Here is a 16,518-nt window from a genome sequence, read left to right as displayed (position 1 = left end):
TCAAAACAAATCAAAGTGAAATGCAAATGAAATTAAAAAGACATCACACAATCAAAACTTTTTGATAAAATGTGTCTTAAAAAACAGGGAACTGACTCTTCAAGTCTGATCTCCTCTGGTAGGTTGTTTACGCCCCCATAAATCAATGCTGCACCCCCATAGTACCGAGTGGCGGCTCAGAGTTGTAAACATACGTAGAGTGGACTAACTTACTGCTGGTCTTCTTCTTGCTAAACACTGTATACGGATCGTGACATGTGATCTCTGGACGATAAATGCTCGTTGGATTGATCAATCCGAGTCGGCTCATCAGGATGAGAGTATGTGAAAGTGAGAGTTTAAAACAATTAGTGACCTTACTTAACGCTTAACATATGGTAAATAAAAAAGGGTGTGTTCAAAGCCTCACAGGTCTGTTGGTAAACAAGGCAGATAATCCACCGCTGACCTTTTTACCTGAGGAAATGTTTAGCCATCACACATTTCTGGGCCTTATCAGATGGTAAGGCGAGAAAGTTAAGTTTACCCATGTATTGTATTATTGTCTAGGAAGCACGTGTGTATCACTTCCCTTAAACAAGATATCAACAATACTTATGTACGTCTAACAACCCCTCAGGCGATATGTCATACAAGCCTACACAGAAGCTACAGAGGCTGCAATTTCCTAAATGACAGCATTCTCACCTGAACTCACACTTGCTTCACTTTCCCCTGATGCTCCCTAAACTTGAATTTTATGGAGTGAAAACCATCTGTTATACACAGACTTGACAGCTACTTAACGTACCTGAACCTACCTATCTATCCCATTTATGTTGATCTTAACATCCAGTACACCTGCAGCCCTGGACTCAAACACACTCACACTTTTTTTTCCCAGCATTGTAAGACTTGTCACTTACCCCTGATTCAGGTCGGGCTGGGCTTCTGCCGGATGCTCGGGTCTCTCCGAGAGCGCCTCTGCAGGTTCGGTATCGGGAGGGTGTGTGTCTGTGTTGCTGGAGTTTGACAGCTCGACTGCCACCTGTTGTTGCTCCGTCCCCTTTCTCTCTGTGCTCTGAGTAATAGTATCCGCCCACTCATTACTCTGCAGAGCCCTATTGTGTTCAATCTCTGTGGCGTCTGATTGCAGCTCAGTGCAGTGTGTTAAAACGCCTGTGACAACCTCTGCTCCAGTGGAAGCATCAGTGGCTGCGCTTGTTGTAGCGTTACCGCCGGCTTCTTTGCTCACTTCTCCTCTCTGGTCTGCAGTCAGTGAAACTAGCTCCTCTGCCTCTCTACATGTGGGTGTGATCACATCTTCCTCTCTAGTGTTACTGGAATCAGCATGTGTACATTCAGCGCTCCTGATGTCTTTGTCAGCCGGATATCGTGTTTCCTGGCTTGGGAGTTTCTTCTCTCCATTCAGGTGGTCTTCTGTTTCCAAGTCCACCGTCCAGTTTCCCTCTGAACGCCCCCACCGCACATGCGGCTCACTGGAGGGTGGAGCAACCTCGCATACCATCAGTGTGTTCACCTGCTGAACCGGTGTGGCCAGTAACTCCTCTTTTCTCCCATCCTCCTCCTCCTCCTCCCCCTCTTCTTTAATCTTTGGCAACGCTGTGGTGGCCATTTCTTTCTCCTGACTCTTTGCATCACTGCTTACAAGAAACTCAGACTTTCCAGGGTCTGAACTCTGACCTCTCAGTTGTTGCTGGATTTCAGTTTGGCTATCTTTCATCTCTTCTTCATTACCCATATTGCCTCTGTCAGTCTGTATTTTGACAGTCACCTCCCTCCAATCCCCCTCATCTGTCTTGCTACTTCCTTTATCTGCAATCTCCCCCTGCTCCATCTCTTTCACGGCATCCAGCGCGCAAATTTCTTCTCTGTCATCCATGGTGTACATCTCGTCTTCCTCGCTCTCCTCTGCGTTGTCCTCTTCAGCGCTGTAGTACATCTCCATGGCACTGCCATCGTCTGATCCCACGCTCAGATACGTCGGGCTTAAGGTCCCCTCACACCCTTCCGTCAGCCCAGAACCAAACACGGCGTAAAAACTTTCCCTTGTTTCGATTTTTAACCCAAGACCGTTTACTGTGCTCATTTTATCAAGCACAGGAGAGGGACAGCCAGAATCAGCGCTTGCTTCGTTAGACACTAACTCTTTGACCAGGATCACTCTCTGTTTGGAGTCAGTAACCCGAGTATCCGTCCCTTGGGATGTTACATAGTCAGAAGTGGGAGGGGCAGAGTTTTGAACCACAGGGACTGACCTGACAGTGTCTTGAATGAGGCTAAAACCGCCTGATTTCATCTCTGACTGGGAGCGAGTCAGCTCTGAATAAGGAATGTCTTCACCAGCTGCTTGAGAAGCTGAAGTGAGAGAGGAAGGGAGCCATCTGTGCTGGATGTCTGTATCTGTTTGAAGATCAGTCGCAGTATAACTTTGGTAAGAGGTAAATCTCTCACTCGACCCGGCAACCTTGAAGTTGGCACGCGTGTTGGCATAACTGCTTTCTGCATCGGCCACTCTGCGAGCGGCAGAGTCATGTGAGGACGACAGGCGAGAGTATGTAACGTTAGTTTCTGCGTGACGTTCGTCGAGGGTTTTAACCACGACAGGCTCCGGTTTGGTGTTCAGATGTCTTACCTCGGTGCGGATTTGAGGTGGAGGGGTTGGGAGGGATGACATTATCTCAGAGGTAAAACTCTGGGAGAAAAGCGACTCGTACAACGCTCCATAAACTACATCCTCACCGTTAGGAGTACTCTTTTCACTGCTAACAGCCGGGGTTGCGGTGACACCGTTGGCGGTTTTGGGAACAGATTTCACGGTGTGAGAATCTGAGACCCTTTTGTGGATAGTGGCAGCGTCTGCGCTACGAGCAGGGATGTCATTGTCATTGTCATTGTGAGGAACGGGGGTTGACTCTGTAATTGTGGCATCAGTTCTGGAGTCAAAACTTGTCAGGGAGGCCTCACCACTTGGAGCTGTGCTGTCAGCTATGTCAGGGGCGTCAGTTTGATGATGTGATAATGTAACACTGGTGGGTTCGGTAGGAGAGATCTCTGTTATTGTGTAAGGCTGCCGGGGGATATCATTACCACGAGGGTCGACAAGTGCTGCTGCTTTGTGATCTGAGGTGTCAGGCGCGATCGGAGGCTGGCTAGCCGGAAGGCTCGGTGCAGTCTGGGTATCAACAACAGAGATCCTTTCTGTGTGAGACATGGGAGCGGGAGATCTGGCAGCACTTTCGGATGAGTTGTCATGAACAGGAGTGTTCAATTTCTCATCATCCAGCTGGAGCTCTGGAATGGAAGCAATGGGTGCCTTTGGCGTTTCCTCCTGCACATCCGAATGTTCGGAGCCGTTCATTTGACGTTCCTTTGGTTCCGGTTGGGTGTTTACAGTGACAAATGACTCTGGTTGGTTAGAGATAGTGAAGTAAGATCCTGATTGGTTTTTGCCTACAGCGGGAGGAGAAGGGATGTCAAATGTGTCACTGGTGTCAAGCTCCGGTTGTGACATACTGAACGTCGTCTTCATCTTGGCCTGATCCAGCTCCATCTGCCTGAGGTCCAGATCAGTCTAGAAGAAGATGATGATGAAATAATGGAGAACATGCGGTCAAGACAATAATGGAAGCAATAATCATTTGTAGATGTAGATAAGTTACCCCTTGTGTGCCTCCCATTTATTATCATTTCATCTAAGTCCACAGAGCTGAGCATTGTGTTATTCTGAAAGATAAATCCCTGCTGGTGTTTGAAACGCTCAGAAGGTTGTTTTGTATTTTCCGAAATCCTGAAACATTCTTCTAATGATGATCAATAACAATAATCTTTTGTCCACTGATCAAAATAAAATGGTTTTAAACTGTTTCCTAAATTGCAACTTTTGTATTTCATAATACAAAAATAAGATGGCAGTTGGAAGTTAAATTTTTCCTTAATCAGTACAATGTGGAAAAATACACATTTGTTTTTAAGAATGAAAATGTCAAAAAATGATTAAAAAAAACAATGGAAGAAAACAACATAACACACATAAATATACCCGATGGTATTTTTTATACTTTGGTTTGTGAAAATGGATTAAAAATGATTAAAATTTTGCAGCAGGATAAATATTGTTTAACAGAAATGGAGGCACAAGTCTGTGACGATTCTGGAAATAACTACAAAACACTTTTAAGTGCTGTACTGGGTTTTGGAAAGATCACGACTGGATGACTCTTCCAGAACAGATGCTTTGCAGTGGTAAAACGGACATGATATGATAATGATAATATATGAGGGGCACAAGTCGATGCTATTGATAATTCAGAATAATATACAATATAACCACAGAGCTACTGGAGGAAAACAACACTCAGTGAATGATGTTACCTCCGCTTGCTCTTCAATGCCTGGGCTGTGAAGGCCGAACGTGCTCTTTGAGATATTGGCTTCATCCTTCTTCTTCCTCTTTCCAAAGCCAAAGGAAAAGGTTGCAAACCGTTTGGGTTTACGGAGGTCCATCTCTGAGTAGCTGAATTCCTTGCCCTGAGAAGAAGAGGGAAAGATGGAGGGAGAGAATAAATGAAATACAAAATGTATTTTATCTTATGGTAGTCTTTTTTATTTGTGTATTTTAGATTTGTATTTGTTTATTTGTGTTATGTAAATGAGCATTTTTGCTACATTCCCACATGTTAGATTATGTATTTTATACTGATGTTCATTAACATGCATTGTCCCCTATAAAATAAACAACTAGATGAATATAACTTGTTACTAAAAATATCTAGGAATGCAGTGTGGCCTGCTGTTTATAAGATCCCTGATTAGCAGAAGCATAAGATGTGGTGGCTTCTTCTGTGCTAAAGGTTGACTCGAAACTTTCAAACACTCCTTATGTTGGTGGTAAGAATGAGGATATTACACATTGTCAAATTATTCCACCACAAAGACTACGAGTTCTTACACTTGTAAACAAGAATAGAGTTGACACCCTAACTTCATTCCAGGCAGTAAAAGCTGCTCCACCCTGAAAAAAATGACAGACTAGTAGAACACGATCTACTAAACCTGGTAGCTTCTGTTTCAGACACTGTGGTTTGGAGTTCCTGTGAAATAGTCCTACTTTTACTATGCTTACTGCAGTATGTGTTTACATATCCTGTACACAGTTCAGAGGTTTAATCTAGCTTCAATTTATCTCAACTGATCAATGAAAACAACCTTTAACATCTGATGATAACTGATTTCATTTTTTCTAAAACATGAATGACAACTGGTGTTTTCAAGGGATTAGTGATCATCATCCGAACAAGCTTTTCTAAATGACCTCTATGATAGTGATATTCATGTTACATCTGGAATCCTGATGTTGAATTAGTAATTTCTGTTTCTTCCTGAATAAGCATGCACTTTTAAAAAAAAACAAACAAATCTAGTCCATGGTTTTCCACTGAACTATCAACCTTATTCTTGTTGAAACAAAGCTTGGCCCCTCGCTAGACGCACTACAGTGCAACAAAAGCTGAATGTGATTACGACTTCAACTTTTTACATTAAAACCCTGCAACATTCAGGAGGGTGGTAAAATCTAATGAAAGCATGTTCGATGATTTCCCGGTATATGATCCTATTGAGAGCTGTTCTGCCTTTAATAGACACTTTGCAGTCAGCTGGTCACATGTTCGTTGTCTTTCTGCGCTCCTAATTGCTGAGCAAGTATCTCCCATTTTTATCCTTTCTATTTTTACTGGCGTTATTCCCAGAGCTTGCATAAGTGAGGACATAGGAGTAATCCAAATAACTGTAGACCAATATCCAAATTGTCCTGTTTAGCTAAAATTCCACAAACTTTTCAGTCCAGGTTGAGGCCTATATGCACAGCTCTTTGGTTGTGAATGACACTGTCAATACTTTGGATAAGAAAAAGCATTGAGCTGCCTTTACATCATCAATAAAAGTGACCGACCGCTTCGTTTAGGTGCGGCACTTTGCAACTGACATAGGAAACATCTACATCTTCACACTCTTTTGCTATTTATTGATTGAATCTGGCAGGAGAAACATTCAAAAGGACATGAAAGTATCTTGAGAGAGCACCTCACACAACCCAGGCGTTGCTCCCAAGGAGATACTGAACTGTGCTGTTGATGGGAAAAGATAGAGGTGATGCTCTGGTGATTACGTGTTTGTTTACGAGTGTGTGTGTGTGTGTGTGTGTGTGTGTGTGTGTGTGTGTGTGTGTGTGTGTGTGTGTGTGTGTGTGCGTGCGTGTTGATCCGTGATGACAAAGCAGAATGGCGCACAAAGCTATCTGTCACTGCCATCTGCCAGATTTGAAACTGGGTGTGCCTTTAAAAATTCCTCTTCCTCTGATGGATACTTTAGAAAGTATGCAAGGTAAAGACAACAATCAGAGTGGCGTCCGGGGTTGAGTGTGCAGTGGGTGGACAGGGCAACTGTGCTGTGTCGGATACATCTCAAGTGTGGTACACTGATAAAGGTCGGTAACCGTTGTAATTCTGCATTAAAAATGTCTCCATGCATATGATGTGCACACAGAGCAAAAGCTATCAAACCACCTTAAGGTAGGTGTATGGTTAACATTCAAAATAAATTCCTCTACGTGCCCGAGCACAGTACGTTGGCCAAGCAAGAAACTGCTAATCATCATAACACTTCTGAGTTATAATGATTAGTGGAGACAGACTGAGGTCTTCATCCACTTAATTATATTATTATCTAAATTCAAAACAAGCTCACACACAGACATACAATTAAAAAAAAAAAAATAGACTAATTTCACCACAGGCTAAGGGTCATTTTTCTGAATACGTTCATCTCAACCTTTAAATGTTTTCGATAAATGAGGCCCCCTAGAGTTTTTTGCTGGTGTCAAAACTGAACAATCAGATCAAGGCTGATTGCTCCTTTCCATCGATGCCCCATTTCAGTTCATTTGACTTCATCCTAAAGGTGCTGGTCTAGAATCATGGATGATTCTAACGTCATCTTCCCGAAAAGTAACCCGACGCCTCGGGTGTAAATGAAGGCCCCTAGATGAATCGGATTATCCTGCACTTCTCCTGTGAGCATCCACTGAGGTCTGGCCCCACATTGCAACATTTGGAAAAGGTCTATCCACTGGTAATGCTCAAATCCGCCCTGCTGTCGTGAACCATCATACCCTTTTTTAACAGATAAAGTCCATTCGGCATTATCTGTTCACACGCAACGCAAGGGATCAAACCTTCCGGTCACTTTACATTTTTTTTTGAACATCACTTTTCATTTTGAAAGTGTGTGTACTGTATGTAGAACGTACTGTACACACACACTTTCAAAATATGGTTGTGTACACGCACATCAGCTGCATTCATACATCCAACTGTTCAATTTAAACACCTGTCCAATCAATGAATTACAATTTAAGAAGTACAAGATTTGAGTAGGATTAAAAAAAAAAAACAGGCATCAGCTACAAGCAGTCACATCACAGTCAGTCAGATCCTCACCACATGGCCGCTTAGTGAAGCGCTGGCACCCTCTTCTGGAGGGAATAAGAAGTCTTTGGTGTATTTCACCTGGCTCCCTGTCTAACTCTGTATTACATCTACTACAGGCAAAACACAGCCAGAGTCATGCAGCTAAAATTTAAGTGTAGCGCTGTAGACGTAGAGCAGCAACAATCACTAGGGACTTTACTGAACTTGAACAGACTCTGTGAACAGAACAAAGTGTTGTATGTGCCATTGTTTGTGCTATGGTGCCCTCTAGAGACGGGTCCTGTGTGTTGGTGACATGCAGCTTGTGAGAGCAGCTCAGTCGAGATTAAAAGAATATGAGTATGGTTAAATTATAAAAATGGATAAATATGATTGTGTGCCTTTGCATAGCATATTAGAGCTATCTGTGGCTGCGTTCTTGTGAGTTTAAAGGGGGTTAATTATCCTTTAAGACCCCGAGGGAGGTTCTTTAATGCACAGGTGGAATGCAACTACCGTTGAAGAGGGAATCATGAAATCAGCTGGGGTGGGGGGGCTCATCTTTCACAAACAAAATTTTGTTCAATCTTGTTCAGACAAGTTATATTCAGAGTGCTGAGAGAAACAACCTCACAGGACTGCAATCTGAGAGGAAAACAGAGCCGTGAGTACACGCACAACAGTAATATAGAGGACACTGTCACGAGTGTTTGTGCACATCAGTTTTAGGGATGATAAAATAAAACAAGATTAGTTCATTCGTCTCAATCTCTTCAGAGTGGGCGACAGTTACTTTTACCAACCAAAGCAATTACCCTACACAGAATCTATAATATGTGATTTCTGTTATTCCATATTATTCCATAGGATGTGAAACAACAACAAAGGGATAAAGCAATATATTATGTGCTTGACATTATTCCACCCTTAAAGGATGTTGATAAACTGTGGGTGAAGACAACTCCACACAAGCCCCATCCTCAAAGACAAAGCAGCAATATGATGTAAATGCAAACAGAATTCAGAATATCTACTACAGAAATGATCCTGGCTGTAGCTGTGATCTGAACTGATGAGGGAGCTGCAAGCACAGACAGAATCATTTCAGGGCAGGGCCCACAAGTATGTTTTAGAACTGGTTACTGATGGGTACCAATCTGCCGCCGCCTTTGATTGCTACAGTTGACAGAACAGATGCCATATTTTTATTGCATATAACTGCCGGGATAATGGTCCCATGTAATTAAAACCCATATTTTATTAATGAACAATAATCCCCAGGATGACTAAACCTATTTTGCATAATGCAAATTTATTTTCTCTCTGTGTCACACACATTAACCACGGTTCAGATTAACCATCACTCAAAATAAAAATAAACAGTGATAGTCTAACTTTAGCATCCTATGTTCAGACAGGCTGCATTTGCAAGTTTAAGTGTTGAGGAAAAACACAATATACACAACAACTACCTGCTATAAGCCGGATCAGACTTCTTCAGACTTTTTCAGTTTTGACTCAGCTCCGTTGGTACCGGTACAAGTGTCTATTTAGCTTTTGCATAAAATGTTAGAACATTTGTTACTGTGCCTGCAAATCAATAATTGATTTCTGTTTGTATATGACTGTTTAAATTAATTTACAATTCTTTTCAATCTCCGTTATTGCCTTTTCTCACCTACAGCTGCGCCTCCATCCGTCAGACAAAGTAAGAGCCCTTTTGAAACTGCCTCCTCTGCATCTTTTACCAGTGTTTTTCTTTTATGAGTTTTCCTTGTTTATATCTTGGCAATGGAGTGAAACAAATAATGATGGTGACATATAAAGCCTTTTGAGACAAAGCAAGTAATATCTGTCTGTACAAATAAACTTTAAAATAAACAAAAAAATAAACTAAACTGTAAGCAATGTACTGTGAATTTGCAATAGGTAGAGTAATATTACACACAGACACAGTAATGTGTTTTCATGCCTGCAGCACACTGCAGCATTTCTATGAATGACATACAAGTTTATAATAGTCAGGGAATGTGCTTGATTATATCTGTGCCAGTATAGATGACTGAAACTGAAATTGTTTCAATTGCCTGACTACATTGTTCCCTGTGAAGTACATAACAGGAATAAGAGGAATGCTGAGTGTATGTGTGAGTGTAAAACACTGCTGTTTTTTGTTTGGGTTTTATTTGCTTGTTTTACTTTTAAAAGCTAAAGGCAATTAAAACAAAAAGTTTAATTATTCATATCTGGTTCCTTGTGTGCATGCAGCTCTCTGAAACACCCACTTTGTGTGCACACACAGTCTCTATAACACTCAGCCCTCAACATGATCCAGACAAAAAACTTCCCAGTTTGACTGAGCTGCCTGAAAGACTTAAAAGCTGGAAAAAGCTGGACTGTCCCCAATTCTTGATAACTACCTGTGAAAAGGGGTCAACAATGAAGACGGCTTAACTGACCTTTGACCTGGGCGCGGTGCCATAGAGAGCAGACCTCTTGTTGTCCGAGACGATGCTGTCAGCCCAGGCCTCCCCATCCTCTGCAGAGTTACTGGGCTCAGCAGCACTGAGGGGGACAGACGCAGAAAACACAGAATCTACTTGAAAATATATCCGTTATGTGAACACAGACTTTTTATGATTACTGAATGAGTTAATATACAGCACAAATGGGTACAAACGCTCGGAAACACTAATATCAGTCCATGTTCAGTTCGCTATACAGCTGCAGTGAGATAAAGCTTGTGCAAAACTATATGTCTATCTCATCCTGGGTACAAAGGTACCTTTAAAAAAAGAGGGAAAACATGCTGCTTAGTAAAATAAAGCAGTGAATCATTATGTAGGGAATGTTGAACAGAACCGGCTAAGCAGAGAGTAAGTTTGACTTACGACAGATTGACTTTTGTTTAGAACAAGGACTAATTGTGCCATCAGGAAAAAATATGTCAACATAAAAAAGCTACACTGTCTGTCACCTACAACAAGAAAATTATACAATTATACTTTTTCAACGTGCATCAAAAAACTTTTGGCTTAGTTCAGTCTTCACTATCGTTTCCGACTCGTGTCCTGGGATGTTGGCACCAAACGTGTGGCCAAGCAGAGTCTTCCAAGTCAGCAGAGAGGCTCCATTAATAATCAAAACCTGTCATCACATCAAACAAATGGTACAAAGGTCTCTTTATACACACGGGCAGTTTACCTCCGCGCACCTGGATGAAACAGGAAGCCAAGTAACAAGCAAACACTAGTCTCAACGCGACAGTTTGGAGCGTGACTTGAACAAAACCGTATGCATATTCATGGGTGCGCACAGCAAACACGCACATAATCTCATCTGCTGTTGTTGCAGGTAGGAGCTTCATCTTTTTATTTTCTGTACTCATCTAGGTGACACCTGTTCTGGTGTGTATCCTGTATAATTAGACAGGCTCACATAGAGACACACATACATGCCAATAAAAAAACAAAAAAAACGACAAACACACACACACACAGGCACACTCACACACTCCTCGACAGCTGCCAAAAGTTGTGTATTTGTCCTTTCTAACGCATAATAGTCTGGGAATCAGTCAAGTAATTAACCACTGCAGTGTGTAACACAAATAAACTACAAGCTAAATAACTCTTTTTTTTTTTCCTTTTTTTTTTTTTGGTATTAAAGGATGAGTCATATCCTTTTCTGTGTATCCTGTGTCTTCACACACAAACACACATCACCAAGGGGCACATTCAAAGCCTTTCACTGTGTGAACTTACAACACCTGACACTCTGGAAAAAATTTTAAAAATCCTCATTATGAACTTCTTGATTTGGATCGAGTTCAACAGGATGTAGCTGAGAGATGAAAGTCCCTTCTGTACTTTCTCTGCCTGTGCCTTTGAATGTGAGAGTTGTTTGTTTGGATTAGAACAAGACTGGTAGAGAGACAGACAGAGAGAGACAGAGGAGGGGAGCTAAAGTGAGGCCTGCTTTAGTGAAATGTATTCATTTGCATAGTATCTACAACCACTTGCTACAGTGAAAGCGCATATTCGCTGTATGCAAAATGGGATACAATGGGCTTTTGGGACCCTTTGGAAAGTTTACTCACTATTTCCTCTGCTCAAACAATCTTTGTTAGCTCGTGTGGTGTACGGTTATTGCATGTTAGCTCAGTGAAGTATGTGAGATGCATTTTTTAGGACCTATGGGAGATGACAGACATCTAAAGTATGTATGTCACTCCTCCCCATAGTCTGCAGAGGCAAAGTATGTCAGGACTTCTTAGACATTTTAATTGGGCTTTAAATGCAACTTAATTAAACGTTTTCTGTATCACTATTTACTGCTACTTGGCACAAGTGCTATTACCAGAAAAGAGATATTAAAGTTAATGTTTTACCATTTTCATTCTTCAGAGCACACAGCTGTTGCTTTATGAGCAACAACTAACTGGTCTCCAGTTTACTCCACTTGAAATACAGAGACAGCAAAAAGGCAGAAAGAAGCTGCTTTCACCTTCAGAATGTGCTGTCAATCATGCGGAATAATTATGGCTCTTAAAACTCAGAAATCCCCTAAGCTACTCCAAAAACTCCTTAAACTCAGATGATGGAATGCACACTAGTGGACACAAATTTAGTTCAATCCAATATTATGCCAATAAATGACTGAATAGTGTGTGCAGAGACCGCAGCGATCCTTCCATTGAACTAGGGATCATCTATATCTTTTGTCTGACTGATACTTTATGTTGTCAGCTCAAGAATTCTTTAAGCCCTGCTGTCATTTGGAATCAATAGTCCTGTTTAACCAAGATGAATGGACTGAATAGAGCATATATAAATGAGCTCGACAGCAGTATCAGAGATTTACTACTTGAAGCTAACCATTGATTTTACAGACAAAGCCATGTTTAACTTTACTGAATCCTGCTTTATGAATTCCTCTGCTGCTATCTAACCCGGTCTGTCAATAATGGCCAGACAATGGTGAAGAAAGACAAATATCACCTGAGAATAAAGTCCTAAAGGATGGAGCCTTTACTGCAGTAGTCCTGTAGGATCTGCTTGGGTCTAATCATCACCTTGTTTATACTAGACCCAAAGATGTATAATGTGCAGCATCTAATGATCATTTCCATTATTGGTTATTCCATCCTTTATTTTTGATTACCTGACTCACCATTGAGTCTATAAACCAATACAAGACCAATAAATTGGCTATATAGCTACATACATATATATCGATGAATATCAATCAGCCAATATTAGCTTATTGCAGATACATTATGTGGGTATTGGTGTATGTTAATACAGATTGTGGTCACAATTCATTGTCATCAAATTTCAAAAATGTTGGTTTAGCTGTGTATGTGTTTATGTAAAAAAAAAAAAAAAAAAAAAAAACTATTGGCACATATATAATTTTCTGATTTTTTTTTTTAAACTCTGACATAATGATATCAGTGTCATCCCCAAAGCTGAATTCCCAATAAAGCTGTTCTCTTCTGTTGTCAGACAACGGAACAAGTATGAAATAGTGACTGAAACACATTGCATTAAGACCACACGTTAACCAGCAGTCACTTCCGAACTGCTGCTCTGCATGTTATTGTCTCACAAAGTCACCAAACACGTAAGTTAAAGACAACGGCTGTGCTGAGATTTTAGCCACATGTGCTTGTAAAATGATCACTCAGAGAGAAAGTTAGAAACTCATTCACATCAGCTCCTGTGTGGTCAGCATAGAAAGAAAGTGGCCCAGCTAAAATGTCCATTACCATGTATCACAAGGTCACATCTTTACATTTGTTGTTTTGTCCAACCAAAACTCCAAAATCAATAGATCTTCTCTCAACAATAATATAATTAAAACAGTAGTAACAAATGATCAAATTTGACGAGCCCGAGCCGGTGGATATTTGTTTGTTAAAGGTAAATCAGTCCTGAAAATTTTAATTTTTCTGTCTCAGCCTTTTATCTTTCATATGTAAACACATGAAAAAACATATTTTCATGAGGAGTTTATTTTCCATTTAACTCTCTTTGACCCTCATTCACTGACTATGTCACAGTAGCTCATTCTGCAGGTTTTCTGTGGGTCTAATCAAGTATTTCTACTGTACTCTGCAGTGAGCTCAGTTTATGGAACTACAGTGTTAATTTACACAGATGTAACAGGTTCCCCGATACAGTGACTCATTTATACTCAACTATTCTAAATAGTGTCAGATATTTCAACACTGTTGAGTTGAGACATATGAGCATGTATCCCTAGGCACAATGATGTGTGTGTGTGTGTGTGTGTGTGTGTGTGTATTTGGGTCATTTATTAGTAGTTTCATAGCAATGCAATAGGCATGCGGAGTTGCAGGTTTCTCTACAGTACCTCTATTATTCCACAACTTTAGTCAGGAGCCCGACAACCAAACCCCAGATACTAAAACTCTGGGTGTGTTTGGCTTGTTTGAAAAGGAGACTTGAGTCTTTCCTCTGGAATTTCATACAGCAGGGTGTAAGTTTCAATTAATGTCCAGTGTGACTGTGACATCACCTTCAACTCTATGAAATGCTACAAAGTCAAAACAAACAAAATACCTTGAAGATTTAGACCCTGACATCCTCAAGTCTTTGCCAGATAAAACCCTTGACATGGATTAAAACTAAATCCTCGACTAAACAACAAAAACAGATTTAGTCTATGTCTGGACTCTCGTATCTAGGACATTCACCTATGATATCAACAATTAAAAATGTATTCATACACTACAAATCAATTTAATAGAAAAGCAAATACAAAACAGCTCATTGATGTCTTTAAAAAGTGAATGTATCTGACAATGAGTGGATAACAGGCTGGAATGACCTATCATTCTTTTATCCTCTTTTAATTCATCGTACTAGAAATGAATATAAATATATCACTGGAAGCTTGTTGTATGTTATTGTTTATCATTTCACACTGAATGTGTACCATCCATACCCTGTTAAACTTTACCCTTGCTCTTGCGCTCTTGTGTGCAAAGGCGGTTCTCATAGTGTCAGCTCCATCATTTATTTTTCTCCCTGTGCAAACACAGGCCGTCACTCAGTCGAGTCTACAACCACACGAACAACATGATGACACAGTCCTGGCATGTGACCCGTGGCTCAACCGCCGCCTCACCTGTGTGTCTATGCACAACCCCTCTGCTTATATTGTGTGAGGCTTAAACAAAGCGCTGGCTGGAAGAACGGCGTTTGATACATCTGAACTGATCATTGTAGTATTTCTTGCACTTGACTGTTACAACCACCTTAACCCCAATTCTGTTTGACTGCAAGTGGTGAAAATGTAAAGGCCACATTGTTTAGTATGTAACACATTACTGTCTGATGAACCTGTTTGATGTCTTACCCCATATGTCCCCATTCAAGGTTTTGAAAGCAAAAGATACACTAGATGTGTGTATCGGCTTCATGAGTTCAGTCCACTGATAGTAGCATTGATGAAGTGAAGCAACATAAAGACTAGGCCCAGCAACGCTCCAGATTTGTACATTAGTTTGCACTAATGATCATCACTATTAGTTCTCCTCTGTACTGCGTAGAAGTCAATATTGACTAATCACAAATCGCTATTTGGAAACACTGATCCTTGTTTAAGGATCATAATCTTAAATTGATTACTATATTGATTGTCCAGCAGACTTTACTGTTTACAGATGAGCAATTTACCAGATGGTCGTAGAAGCTCAGTTCAGAATAATGTGTTTATTGCTTGGCTGTAAAACAACCTGTCTGCAGCACATGACTTGGTATAGTGAAGAGAAGAGAACTTCGAGCATGCATGTTTTTTTAACAGCAAAAACATTACATGCCTAATAATATTATGGATAAAATATACCCCCCCCCCAAAAAAAAGAAAGAAAAAGAAAAATACTTTTCTAAAACTGTTCATAAGACATGTCCCTCGAAGATTCTGCAAAACTTAATGAGAAATGTTTAATGTCACCATTCATTTGCTCTTTTGCACAGTTACCTCACGACTGAAAGACTGGACAGGGTTTCATGGATTTCACAGTCCTCATTTCAGGAGGTCCTACAAAGTCTGGCCAAATCTGAGCAAACTGATTAAACGTGGGGTTAAAAATGATCCTTTTCAGCTATCACACTCCAGCCTCATAAAACCTTTCCTTTTCTATTTCTGCACTGGCTGATGAATCGCTTGTTGTATGATGAGATCTGATTTAATCTGTCACTAGTATCTGAAGGCTCAGCTGATAAAACATCAAATCCAGTTCATCACATACAGTTTGTGCATTACTGATGTAAGACAACGAAGACTACTACAAATGCACGGGTCGATTTAAGACGATCTGACTGATGTGTATTTAGACAAAACGAGTTGGAGGACAAATTTACATATTTGGAGCAGACTACATGAATACTGGAGACGTGCACTGCTCCTCCATGGGAGGCCGTATGACACATGCACAGGCATGAAGCCTGGCTCCTGATTCAACATCTCTACACTGTGCCAGCATACCTGAGCACCTGCTGGCTCCCAGCAGCTGACTTCTCGGGGGCAGAGCCGCTCTTCGACTTTATCTTCAGCTTGAAGAACTTAAACTTCTTCTTCTCTCCCTCATTTTTGCTCGCATCCTTCTCCACCGACTCGCCCAGGTTAGCTTCGCTCCGGGAGAACAAACTTTTCAGAGACTTTTTGGATGAACTCTTCTTCGCCATCTCCAATGGGGCGATGTATGTCACCGAGGGCGGAAAGAGGTCTTTAAACGTGTCACGTCTGGGTCTCCGCGGAGGATCTGGTCATCAGTAGCCGCAGAAGAAACCGCACGGATGGCTCTTGTTGACGGATGACAGACTGCTGCCGCTTCATTGTCTGTGCAGCACGCAGAGCTCAGGTGCAGCGACACGCCCCTGAGGAGCAACACCCACAAGCCAGACATCCTCCCAGTGACACTGCTTCTTGATGACACTTGGTCCAATTCTACATGATGCCATAAAAATGACAGGAAAATGGTTCCAAAGTTTGTTTGTTTTTTGTTTTTTTTTCATTT

General features: G+C 41.1%; 1 protein-coding gene across 1 annotated transcript in view; it reads right to left on the bottom strand.

Moving 5' to 3' along the window:
• crybg2 (crystallin beta-gamma domain containing 2) overlaps nt 1-16,260 on the bottom strand; it is a 43,053-nt gene extending 26,793 nt beyond the window's left edge. Inside the window, exons 1-4 of the mRNA XM_023429094.2 lie at nt 15,987-16,260; nt 9,929-10,034; nt 4,375-4,530; nt 906-3,574 (exon numbers count right to left, since the gene is read on the bottom strand). Of these exons, the coding sequence (XP_023284862.2) occupies nt 906-3,574; nt 4,375-4,530; nt 9,929-10,034; nt 15,987-16,186 (3,131 nt within the window). The 5' untranslated portion in view covers nt 16,187-16,260. The remainder of the gene's footprint in view (nt 1-905; nt 3,575-4,374; nt 4,531-9,928; nt 10,035-15,986) is intronic.
• Between the last annotated feature and the right edge of the window lie 258 nt (nt 16,261-16,518).

This window comes from Seriola lalandi, unplaced genomic scaffold, assembly GCF_002814215.2.
Source record: "Seriola lalandi dorsalis isolate HSWRI2012SDOR001 ecotype SW California unplaced genomic scaffold, Sedor1 jcf7180002054887, whole genome shotgun sequence".
NCBI lineage: Eukaryota > Metazoa > Chordata > Actinopteri > Carangiformes > Carangidae > Seriola > Seriola lalandi.
The sequence above is the reverse complement of the archived record's forward strand: the minus strand, read 5'-3'. Positions and strand labels throughout refer to the sequence as shown.